This window comes from Umbelopsis ramanniana (genome assembly GCF_025399195.1).
Source record: "Umbelopsis ramanniana AG unplaced genomic scaffold K450scaffold_25, whole genome shotgun sequence".
Taxonomy (NCBI): domain Eukaryota; kingdom Fungi; phylum Mucoromycota; class Umbelopsidomycetes; order Umbelopsidales; family Umbelopsidaceae; genus Umbelopsis; species Umbelopsis ramanniana.
Window position 1 is genome coordinate 218,123 of NW_026252111.1, and position 11,494 is coordinate 229,616.

General features: G+C 42.5%; 5 protein-coding genes across 5 annotated transcripts; 4 read left to right on the forward strand and 1 right to left on the reverse strand.

The window, feature by feature from the left end:
- Window positions 1-152: 152 nt before the first annotated feature.
- K450DRAFT_239952 (uncharacterized protein) lies at window positions 153-1,669 on the forward strand (the record flags this gene model as incomplete). The annotated part of the gene is made up of 6 exons (XM_051588853.1): window positions 153-380; window positions 439-505; window positions 576-624; window positions 679-719; window positions 782-1,084; window positions 1,146-1,669. The coding sequence occupies 6 exons, from the start codon at window positions 156-158 to the stop codon at window positions 1,628-1,630; spliced, it is 1,170 nt and encodes a 389-aa protein (XP_051444970.1). The 3' UTR covers window positions 1,631-1,669.
- Window positions 1,670-1,921: 252 nt separating this feature from the next.
- On the forward strand, window positions 1,922-3,363 carry K450DRAFT_239961 (uncharacterized protein). The gene is made up of 5 exons (XM_051588854.1): window positions 1,922-2,017; window positions 2,096-2,098; window positions 2,341-2,447; window positions 2,556-2,765; window positions 2,863-3,363. Exons 1-5 carry the CDS (start codon window positions 1,931-1,933, stop codon window positions 3,239-3,241), a joined length of 786 nt encoding a protein of 261 aa, XP_051444971.1. The 5' UTR covers window positions 1,922-1,930; the 3' UTR covers window positions 3,242-3,363.
- Window positions 3,364-4,283, forward strand: K450DRAFT_239970 (uncharacterized protein). The gene has a single exon (XM_051588855.1). The coding sequence runs from the start codon at window positions 3,485-3,487 to the stop codon at window positions 4,124-4,126; it is 642 nt and encodes a 213-aa protein (XP_051444972.1). The 5' UTR covers window positions 3,364-3,484; the 3' UTR covers window positions 4,127-4,283.
- Window positions 4,284-5,334: 1,051 nt separating this feature from the next.
- K450DRAFT_239973 (uncharacterized protein) lies at window positions 5,335-9,727 on the reverse strand. The gene is made up of 17 exons (XM_051588856.1): window positions 9,468-9,727; window positions 9,012-9,403; window positions 8,846-8,940; window positions 8,519-8,786; window positions 8,293-8,459; window positions 8,042-8,236; window positions 7,722-7,982; window positions 7,524-7,656; window positions 7,202-7,459; window positions 7,033-7,134; window positions 6,560-6,955; window positions 6,446-6,491; window positions 6,268-6,379; window positions 6,021-6,207; window positions 5,849-5,963; window positions 5,704-5,767; window positions 5,335-5,619 (listed from the first exon to the last, which is right to left on the reverse strand). Exons 1-17 carry the CDS (start codon window positions 9,547-9,549, stop codon window positions 5,406-5,408), a joined length of 3,087 nt encoding a protein of 1,028 aa, XP_051444973.1. The 5' UTR covers window positions 9,550-9,727; the 3' UTR covers window positions 5,335-5,405.
- Window positions 9,519-11,462, forward strand: K450DRAFT_199062 (uncharacterized protein; the record flags this gene model as incomplete). The annotated part of the gene is made up of 10 exons (XM_051584587.1): window positions 9,519-9,642; window positions 9,711-9,899; window positions 9,936-10,210; window positions 10,267-10,387; window positions 10,448-10,580; window positions 10,658-10,755; window positions 10,820-10,836; window positions 10,961-11,131; window positions 11,195-11,270; window positions 11,344-11,462. The coding sequence occupies 10 exons, from the start codon at window positions 9,519-9,521 to the stop codon at window positions 11,460-11,462; spliced, it is 1,323 nt and encodes a 440-aa protein (XP_051444974.1).
- Window positions 11,463-11,494: the final 32 nt, after the last annotated feature.

Genomic DNA, 11,494 nt, shown 5'->3' on the forward strand with positions numbered 1-11,494 from the left:
TTTCGTTTCGCGCATTGTTGAAGTACGCTCTTTCTCTTGCGTAAAAGTTTTGCATTATTATTCGGCTCATTCATACATTATGCTATAGTATTGACATCTTTACTGTCGCTAAAATCTTATTTATGGCTCTATTTCGTTGCTAAGTTCACAAAATAATGCTCGCGGTAATTCAATTCCAGAACAGTGATAACTCACTCACAGAATCTGGTACAGATCTCGTATTTGCTCATATGGCACCACAACTAAAAGCATGCCGGCCGATTTCAGTCCCCAATGCTCGGCCAAGCAAGCTTTCACTCACGCTCATTTCATACAATATATTAGCCCAGGCTCTTATAAAACGAGAACTGTTTCCTCATTCTGGAAACATTCTTAAATGGGTATGTAGCCTAGTTGAACGTCTAGTGATCCGATAAATGTACTGAGAACTTATTTCAGAAAACTAGAAAAGCAATGGTATTGAAAGAACTAAAGGAACTTAATGCAGATATATTGTGTCTTCAAGGTAAATTTTGTGCGTCTTGTTCACTACATAGCTATGTAATTCGTACCTAAAATTTACGCTCTTCTGCCAGAGGTTGATCATGTTGAAGATTTTTATGGAGACGCTCTCCATGCACTTGGGTATGCTTCTGATCAGTTTCATGCTGCATTCTACAGATCCTAATCCTCACTTAGCTACTCATTTGAGTTCTGCAAACACTCAACAAAGCTCCATGGTAAATCTGCTTGATGTCACTGAACACCGTTAGGAAGCGTAACTCTAATCATGTATTTCAAGGTTGCATGATTGCATTTAAGCACTCTTTGTTCACCAAAGTGAACTATGATACAGTAGATTATGATACATATCCATTATGTCCACCCACGCAAAAGACCGGTAACATTGCTCAATTGATTGCACTCAAGGCTATCGACCACGATGAAGGCATACTTGTGGGCAATACTCATTTATATTGGCGACCTCAGTCATATTACGAACGGCTACGACAGGGATGTATATATGTTAAAAGTGCCAGCGAAAGCCTCCTATCTGTAAAAAACCTTCACTCTGAAATCCGTTGGTCCTATGTGCTCGCAGGAGGTAAGTCATTTGTAAAATTATCATCGTATGTTTAGGTACGATGTATTCACCATTTTATTAGATCTAAACACAACGCCTACCGACCCAACGTATCCATCACTAACAGACAATCCGCTAACCCCCATACAAGAAGCATGGCTGGAATGGTCTCGGCGAGAGATCGCAGAGGGCGAAGAGATGATAGAAGGTGGACCTGATCTGACCCTACCACCACTTAAGCCCTCCAACAGTGATGATACCAAATTGGCAACTGTAGATGAACTACGAAAGATAGTGGGTAACCATTCTGGTCTGAAGAGTGTATATAGCCAGTATGGGAAAATAGATGCAGAGGACATACAGCATTATGGCGAACCGAAGTTTACACATTATGGCACATACTTTAAAGGCACACTAGATTATATATTTTTGCCAGCAAATGGAAATTTAGAATGTAGAGGTCTTTCACCACTACCAAAGGAGGCGGAAATGGAGCCTGGTCTACCGAACGCCGTTTTTGGTAGCGATCATGTACCACTATGTTGCCAGTTGCATCTACTTGAATAAATTTCAACAAGTTATAGAAGCGTGAAGGATATCTCTTTGAAACCGACGCCATTGGATATGCATATTCACTCAATTTAAGCTAACTTTTGATGCTACATTGGTAGCTAGTAGTAGAAATCATTTGTGTTTTTGAGATGCATCCTGTCCAAACTAAACTATCATTTATGGTGCATTCTACAGTGGTTCTCAGATAGACAATATATAAAGTTGGTTGGTCTGAGACTCATTGGCCGCACATTTCCAGTGGGGAACCAAAAATCAATTCCGACGGGTCTGAAAAATTTTGGAACTCCTGGACTTATGATCGAGTATCCAGTGCATCGGACTGACTCTCTCTCTTTTACTTCCAGCATGGCTGCCGTCTCACAGATTTCCAAGAAGAGAAAGGTATGGACATCGATGACAGATGCTTGGATGGATGCAACCGATACGCCGATGGATTATCGATCGATACAGTCGAAAAAGTTCATTCAGGCTATTCAATGGTAGCAACATTCAAATTCAGTAGTGATTGAAAATTTCTAATGCCATGGTCTCTTTTTCTTTTTTCTGCAAACTCTTCTGCGCCAATCAACAAACTTGTTTCAACATTCGTCTCTGCCATCGAACTCATTGTCATTGATTTAGTTCGTAAGTAGCCCCATGATCAATTATTGAATTCTCATGTTACATTTGGGATGGTTGATGTTAACATTGTATAATTTCACTAGGTCGCTGACGGTGTCTTCTACGCCGAACTCAACGAGTTCTTCACTCGTGAGCTCTCCGAAGATGGTTACTCTGGTGTCGAGGTCCGTGTCACCCCTGCCCGCACCGAGTAAGTTGTTACATTGATCAACTTGGAATAACATTACAACCAACGACTGGAAATACTGACTTCAATACGCAACTTTCCTCCTTTTCAATTTTTTTTTTCTTTCCTCAGAGTCATCATTCGTGCCACCCACACCCAAAACGTTCTTGGTGAGAAGGGTCGCCGTATCCGCGAGTTGACCTCCCTCGTCCAGAAGCGTTTCAAGTTCCCCGAGAACACCGTCGAGCTCTATGCTGAGCGCGTCCAAAACCGTGGTCTTTGCGCTATTGCTCAGTGCGAGTCCGTCAAGTTCAAGCTTCTCAACGGTTTAGCTGTTCGTCGGTAAGTTGGTTTTTTTATACTATGGCAGGTTTATCAAAACCCAAAACAATCAAGGGGTTCTTCAGTAGGCTAAACTATCGATTTTACTGTTTTATAGTGCCTGTTATGGTGTCCTTCGCTTCATCATGGAGTCTGGTGCCAAGGGTTGCGAAGTTGTTGTCTCTGGCAAGCTCCGTGCTGCTCGTGCCAAGTCCATGAAGTTCACTGACGGTTTCATGATCCACTCCGGTCAACCCACTCGCGACTTCATCGATACTGCTGTTCGCCACGTCCTTCTTCGCCAAGGTGTCCTTGGTATCAAGGTCAAGATCATGCTCGACTGGGATCCCACTGGCAGAGCCGGTCCCAAGAACAACCTCCCTGATATCGTCAGCATCCTTGAGCCCAAGGAGGAGGCTGCTATCACTGAGCCCATCTCCCAGGACTTCAGCAAGCCCGCTGCTCCCGCTGCTGCTGAGCCCGTTGCTGCACAATAAATCATTTTTATTTTGTCGCAAAGAAAAAAGAAATAAAAATCAATTCACTTTTGTAACCATCAAGGAGAAAAATTGAACTACAATATTGGGGATTTCCTCCTTGCAGCCCACATGACATGACTGGGGTTCCAGTTATCTGACTCGGTCATTGTAGGTGATTTAATCACCAGGCAATCAGCCGTTACTTAACCTGTGTACCTTTTTTTTTAACAAGAAACCTTTTTATTCTTTACTGTCTGTCCGATGCGTGAAGCGTTTGCCCGTCAGTCCGCTGTTGACCTTTGTGATTCAACTGACTCTAGTCGACGAAACAGCGAAGAGATTTTTGACGGTCCATACTACAGCACCATAGACGACTTATCTAGTGATGGTGACTATTTCTCTCCGACGGAAGCCTCCCCTACCGTCATCCAGCTCAACCAAGAAGTCCATATTGATCAGAGCCGGCTTCTTCCGTCCGCCTCCACCTCCTCCACCCAAGAAGACGCTTCTTATGAGGCTAAGGAGACTAAAGACCCCACCACCATCGGGCAAACGGCCGGCCAAACCGAAGCCAAAACCACCCCGCCCCACCCACAACAAAAAGAAGCAGCACAAGAAGAAGAAAAAGAGGCCTCAGTATCAGTATTATTATCGCCCTCATCCATGTGCGATGGTCTTTTGCGGATGCGTGAGGATCTACTGGTGGGCAGCGACAACTTGCCTAATGTCAATATTTGCCGGCTTGACGACTTGCGCGAGACAATCGCTCGGTTGCGGAAGGAGACGCAGGTATTGGAGGAGACGGACATGATTTTGAAGACAAAGATTGCTTATGTGGCTGATCGGCGAGTACGAGTCAGACAAGATATTTTAGAAGATATGGCTAGCTGGGAGTTTGTATAATGAATGGGATATTTGGAGTTTTTTTTTAATAGGATGGGCGCTTGTATACAGTAGTGTAGTTAGTGTACTTTTAGTTTTTCTCTCAAATATGACACATTATTTGAAATTATATAATATGCCACCTTCAGAATCAGTAAACAACCGCTGTGAGTTGCATGTATGATAGAGAAAGATTCCACAACCCTGTATGAACCAAGAGAAGTAAGGTGACCAAGTTTTTGGCCATCGCATTGTCATTTTGCATGCTACCTTGGTCACTTTGGAGAGAGCTCATTAAGTGAGGATTCACATATTCTTCAGAGTCGATGGCATCAATCCACCTGTCAGGCTGATGTTTACTACGTGATTTGTATTTTTTCTGAAGTCGACACTCTCTCCTATGACCTTTTAAATGATGATAGCAAATTTCAGTCATGGGGGCATATATTTACAAGTCATCCACCGAATGGAGTATTTACCAGAAGACACCGTAAGGTGCTTTAACGGCCAAATTTCCTTCTTTGATGGCCTGCGTCGTTTCTTTAGGACGCGTGGCTCCTTATGATGTGAGACCTCTTTTTCCTGTGACGTTTCTACCTCTTCGCCACAGGACCTCTTTGATGGTACAGTTGCGCACGTTTGTAACACATGGGCTATAAATTTAAATCCTTCGTTAGTGCGGTACAGCAGTTGATATCACGTTATCGGTTTATAGCTTCACCTTGCACATGATGACGAGGTGAAAGCCTTTCCAATAAAGAGTGTTGTGTTTCCGCTATGAACAGTCATGATGAGTATGGTCGCTTCAATATATTGAAGTCGTTGGGATGTAGATATCTTACACTGTATTATTTTGATAAACGAGTTTCCGCTTGCCATTGTACGGTTTTCGGCCGTACGGAACTTGGCTAGAGAAGATAGCGATATAAGAATACGTTGTGCTTAATATGTGCAAAGATGTCAAGAACTGCTACCTAAGGGTGTTCTGTTGTGTTCTGCATGATGAAAATTTAGCCTATGTTTGCCATTTATACTTTCAAAAGCCAAATGTATTACCAATGATGCTAGCCGCCAGGCCCACACCTCCGCAGAGGATGATCCAAGTAGCGCACTGCTTAAAGCATACATGAGCTGCTGAAGCGAGAACTGGAGTCCGTATCGTGTCTATCATTGCAGTAGTTTAAAGATCGTTGCACGAGGTCAAGCAGCTCATGTCAGATATATGATAATTTTTATCCATTGTCCAAAAGACAAAACTTATTTTTGAGTTTATTAAATTTTAATTTTCGTCAAGAGGTATTTAACCAACCAGCTGGCGGTATAGTAATTGCAAGTCTTTCCTGACATTATCGTCTTGATCAAGTCGACCAAAAATAGATGATAGGAATCGTTGTGTTCGATAGGCTGTTTGCATGTCCTTTGCGTGCTCGTGCTTTGCTTCCATTTCCGATGCTTTTTGATGTGCCACATCCAAAATCGACTTGGGTAGATTCGCGAGGCGCGCCACATTCAATCTAATAGAATTAAAATTGATACCGTCAGTTTCTAAACAGCTGCTAAATTTGGTGCCGTTCAATCCATAGCATGTAAATGCTTACCCATAACTACGCATCGCCACCCCATTCGTCAGCTTGTACAAAAATGTAAGCGTAGAATGATCATCTGGTGAAAATATCAGTAATTCATCGTTATCTCAAACAATTCAATCCCCAATAGCAATCTTTTTTTTATAAAAAAAATTACCATCTTCCTTGTTTTCGATAAATGCCATATGACAGTTTTTGGCGTGTTCAGAATGTTCATTGACAAGTTCGGCCAGAGATGGATAATGCGTCACAAAGATCGTTATAGATTGAATCTTTAGGAGTGCACATTAGTAAATCATTCATAATATATCAATTTTGTGCACACATACCTTCGTTATGAAATGTTGGAGTACAGCGTAGGCTATAGCGACACCGTCGTGAGTGCTCGTTCCTCTTCCCAGTTCATCCAATATGACAAGCGATCTAGCCGTCGCTTGCTTCATAATGTCCGACGTTTCATGTAGCTCTATCATGAAAGTACTCTCTCCAGTCTGAAGATTATCCAATGCACCCATTCTATACAATGCAAAGTTATGCACCAACTTCATGTATGCACGTTGCTATTCAGTTTCTTACCTTGTGTACACTGCATCTAGAATGCCCAATCGCGCTGAATCTGCAGGAACGTATGAACCGATTTGACCCATGATTGCTATCAAAGCAACTTGTCGAATATAGGAACTTTTTCCTTTAGCACGAAACGTGTTAGGCGAACTGCATATTTTGTTCCAATCCTAACATACTAGAGTCTTACCTCCCATATTCGGACCAGTGAGAACCATGGTCCTGGACGCATCAGACTACGGTGAATCAAATGATTAAAGTTAACAGTAAGCAAAAATTGAGCGTATAATTATAAACTGCTCACGTCAAACTCCACGTCATTGGGTACAAATCCGCCTGCGAGCAGTTGCTCGACCATGGGATGTCGACCGTTTTCCACCTTCATCATCAGATGATCAACATATTCGGGCTTGCAATAACCAGGCTGAATGGCAACCGTTGCAAGAGATAAAAGGCAATCAAGCTGAGCAAGCCTCTGAACGACATCACGGAAAAGCTCATATCTTTCGGACACTTGATGTAGATAGTCCTGGTAAGCCTTTTGCGAAGCTATCTTCAATCTATCGCGATACTGCTCTTTTTCTTTCGCCTTTGCAATGATGAACGGCGTATGAAATCTCGAAACTGCCTTTGTACCGCTAATCTTGATCCAATTTTGAGGGACTTTCTTAAGCTCAGTATTCTTCACTTCTACCAAATACTGTACAGTATAAATGTTAGATTAGGCTATTGATAAGTGTATGTCTACATATCTCGATCGCGTCGCGCGAGACTTACCTCGATACCAGCAACTGTAACATATTGAGTTGTTGAGTTTCGTAAAATCTTCCGTAACTCCTTAAGATACTCCTGAAATTCTTTTTCTGTGTCGTTTATTCTCTGCCACCATCCAATGTAAGCTGATGCAATGTACGTAAATCTTATGGCTGAAGCAATCTGTACTTACCAGTTTATATTCACTTATCTCCTGCCAAGGTTCATCAGACTGAAAGAGATTGGTGACATCGTTTCCTCGTTCAACAGCAGTGACGTCCAGCATTGACTTCAATGTAACTACTTCCTCCAGAATAAGAGGCAGGCAATCGAAAATGGTATTGAGAAGGGATGAACGAAACTTAATGTCTGCCACTGGGGCAGCTTGGTGAAAAAGCTCTGCTACTTTTTCCAACGCATTCAGAACCTGCAACAATTCAGACGGTGACGACTGACGATTTTTTTTTAGTCATATTGATACACTCTTGCATAAAAATTCGGAAGGAAAGGCTTACTTTTCCATAGTGAATGCGGCACAATCCTTTCTCCAAATCAGGGAGATGCTTTAAAAGACTTCGTACTTTTGGGACCTTTGGATTATCGGTAGATATCAATTCTTCCACAGCATTTGTTCTTTCTTCTAATAGCCTACAAGACATTTAAATCGTTCAGTACAGTTCTTTATGGCCACTATCATAGTCAAAACTGCCTACCCTTTGTTGATCAGTGGTCTACCAACCCATCGCTTTAGTAGCCTTTTTCCAAAAGATGTATTGGTATGATTCAATATCCAAAATAGCGAATGCTTTTCTCCATAATTCGTTGAATTGCGGTATATTTCCAAATTGGCCATGGTATTAGCGTTCAGGGTCATATGAGATTTCGAAGAGAAGTGGTTAAAGTACTTTGTAAGCTTGAAAACGTGGTCGAGTTGAAAATCCGTGAGATACTTGACAGTAAGTGCCAGACTTTTACTGCAAAAGGGCATTTAGAATTGGCGTTTCGGTCACATCTAATCACTACCGCAACTTACATAATGACATCTGGAAGCCTTAGAATCTCAGCGAATAGCGTCTCGGACTTTACACCACCTTGAGAGCTCGACTGGCTGCCAACAGTATTTGCATAGAAATCAGATACATAAGTGAATGCAGCATTGTAGTCAGTGGCGAAGACCATATCCTTTGGTACTCTTTCCACACGCACATTATCGCCAAAGGCTGTCGTTCTGATAAATAGATATTAGCGGCTATATTGGTCGTCTCGAGTAACGATAGTAATTACCTTTGCAAAGCAATATGATGGATTAGCTTCTCTGTCGGTCGGCTTAAGGTTGCTGGCAGCAGTAATTCGCATGGCTGAATGTGCAAAACTCTTGTCTCCAGTTCACTTCGCATATACGTGTCTTCAAATGAGTCATAGACGATATCGCCAGTAGCCGGTTGCACCGCCTTCATGCCAAACTCAGTATAAAAGTACGGTAGCTGCAAAGATTGCTTTTGAAACTTACCACAATTCCCACTCGAACTCTTTCATCGGGACCTCCGCCTCCGCGGTTTTCTTCTACTATGCACATAAGATAGTTTGAGCCCGAGCCAGGTGATGTTCCAGAATCCTCGTCTATATCAGCTGCAGCCATTTCCTCTACAAAGGTTCCTTTTGTGTACAAGTTCTTAAGCTCCCTCAGAAATGGTCCTTGCTTGTTATCGCCTACTGCTTTGAGTGCAGCAGTTTCGGTCTGCCTCACTACACCGACTTTATAGCCAGCATTGACAAGCCTATGGCTCTATATTAGCAATGTGTGTCCGATCAGCACTGCCCTGGAATATTGGCTTACCTTCGCACGTGGAATGGGAGGCGATGTGTGGGTATACTGGCACAATAAAAATTATGGTCCATATAGTGGGCAATGTTGAGAATTTTCGAAGCCGTCTGTTGCATGATTGTTAACAAATGACCAAGTGGATAAAGTAAAGTTCCTTCTAGGATGGTCGCAACAATACCTTGGCATCCTCTCCAAAAAATTTGTATTTGTATCCAACTTCAATAACCAGTAGTACCCCGGGATACTTTTCCTTCAATTCAACAACTTGGATTTCCAGAGGGGTATAGTTCGTTTTTACCTTATGTTTCAAAACTTGGGTATCTGGCTGGATCACTTCATTGGCAGTAAAATCATTCGCCTTGAACTTTTTGACAGGCCGATTTTCTGCGGCGTCTCCAAATTTTGCCACAAAGCGTTGGTGAAGGTCTTCCTGTTCCTTTGTTCTCTTTGAGCTCGATTCTATAACCTCATTCTCTGAGTAAGAGAACTTGTTTGCAAGCTTGGTGTGCTGTGTTGGTGTTGACTCCTGAACAAAAAACGGGGAGGCAGGTGTATCGTGAAGGGACGAGTCTACGTCGCGTTGAAAATAAATAAATGAAGCTGAAATCGTCTCACTGCCACAATTACCACTAACCTGAAGGTGGATCTCGGCGAGGTTGAAAGGACGGTTGAGCTGGCTTGAAGAATGAGCTTAAGCTCGTCTGCTTTGACTTCATGGAAAGAACAGAGAAAAGGCAGTCAACCACAAGACGGGCATTTTGTATTCCGCTTTCTGAGTCCCCCACTTGACTCTTTCACCATGCAGAAAGGTAAGCTTAGCATTTGAAGACTGTTGCGTAATTAATACCAATAGCTGACAGCTAGAAACGTATAATAGGTCGTAAACGACGTATCTCGGACGATGAGGATATGACGCTGGCTCCCTCCGCAGCAGATCCCACATTTCAGTTTGGGAAGACTCTTCAGTCTAATCTACGAACCGACATGAAAGCCAAGACAGCAGAAAATAGCAGCAAAAGGACGAAAACAGATATGACGAATCACCTTTCTGTCAGAAAATTACTAGGTAATGCTTAGGAACGCTTTACTGGGACGACAACAGTAAGAGGCTCATTGATTGAACTATTCTCGCTTCTGATTGTAGACACACTGGATAAAACGACGCTGGTTGACCTCGTTAACGGATTGATAGACTCATACCCTAGTTTACAGCCAGAGATCGAAAAAAACATTCCTGCACCAACTCTCCAGTCTGTATCACAAGCCATCAATGATTTAGAGTACAAACTATCCGAAAGTTTCCCATATAGCAGATCTGGACCAATGCGCGATGATTACAGCTACAATCGAGTTAAAGGACACCTCATGGATTTGGTGGTAAGGATATATTTTTGCTTGTATCGTTGATTCGACTTTACTGACGGCTTGTATAGAACGCTTTACAAGAATACGCTGATCATTTTACGACATCAAGTGACTTTCCCACTACTACCTTTTCCTATCTTCACTTTGCAACCCTGGTCGCTGAACGATTACCATCTTGGAGTAATCCAAGTAAGTGGAATATTACTCAATGGCGCATACAACATCGTACTGATACTTTGCCACACTTAGCGCACAATAATATACAACGCAACCTATATCTTGACCTTGTGAAATACTGGATGAAAGCCATAGAACAGGCAACCTCTAAGATTGCCGAAGGGAAAATATATGGAGAGCAAGTCGTTACAGAATGGGCTAAAAAGTAAGTCAACGGCGTTGTCATGCAGACTCGAAACCCCTTCATGTCTTGACTAACTGGGTATGATTCATCTGTTACAGCTTGATGCAACATAATAACGCTACCAATGGACTATTTAGCGAAGCTATAGACCTCTTTGCCAACAGTTTGGGCTGGATTATTGGCTTTTCATCACCCAGTGAACGGTCATCAGCAGCACTACAATCTTTTTCAATCGTTTCTCCGACGACCACCGCGATTAGCCATCGGTGGTAAAGACGTGCGTGCTTTGCCAAATTTTTATTTTTTCTTGCCCTTTGTACATAATACTCTCTGCGATCCCCCCATTGACAGTCGTATCCCTACTTTTTTCTTACCTTATACTGCATTAAATATCTCGCCAGCAAGTTTTTCATATGGATTCTCAATTTAAGATTCACCAAATTACCGAATTATATTCACAGAAGCCCATACATTTCCAAATAACAGAAATGAACAAGTCATTCATGATCTGGGTGGGTCGGCCGCAAGATGGCCTCGCCGATCTGTCTATTGCTATGCCTGCCATGAACAAGGTGAGTGTGGGGGGTATGATCGTGGGGGTATTTACGTGGTATACGGTGCTTACGCTGCGGCAGAACACGCCACCACCAGCATCCAACTTGATCACTCAGGATATGTCGGACGTCAGCGTGGATCTCGGCCGACGTTTAGGTAAGCAAGCTGTTTCAAATATCTGTCGAGCCATCTTTTCTTTTCATTGTCTAATCGAGTACCCCTTACATAGCACTTCGTTATGGCCAGCAGTTTATCGTTAGCATAAATGTACCTAGCGACGATCAAATGATGATGGCATTTGTAGAAAAGAAAATTACAACATTATTGAAGGATATCATTGTAAACTAAAGCTGGATGTAGAGACATAAATCAAGAGTATA

Coding starts and splice junctions, on each gene's coding strand:
- K450DRAFT_239961 (XM_051588854.1), top strand. CDS start 1,931: ATGATCGAGTATCCAGTGCATCGGACTGACTCTCTCTCTTTTACTTCC. Junction 2,448..2,555: donor GTCACCCCTGCCCGCACCGA/GTAAGTTGTTAC, acceptor TTCTTTCCTCAG/AGTCATCATTCGTGCCACCC. Junction 2,766..2,862: donor AACGGTTTAGCTGTTCGTCG/GTAAGTTGGTTT, acceptor ACTGTTTTATAG/TGCCTGTTATGGTGTCCTTC.
- K450DRAFT_239970 (XM_051588855.1), top strand. CDS start 3,485: ATGCGTGAAGCGTTTGCCCGTCAGTCCGCTGTTGACCTTTGTGATTCA.
- K450DRAFT_239973 (XM_051588856.1), bottom strand. CDS start 9,549: ATGAAGTCAAAGCAGACGAGCTTAAGCTCATTCTTCAAGCCAGCTCAA. Junction 9,404..9,467: donor TCGCCGAGATCCACCTTCAG/GTTAGTGGTAAT, acceptor AACGCGACGTAG/ACTCGTCCCTTCACGATACA. Junction 7,135..7,201: donor AGATAAGTGAATATAAACTG/GTAAGTACAGAT, acceptor GGATGGTGGCAG/AGAATAAACGACACAGAAAA.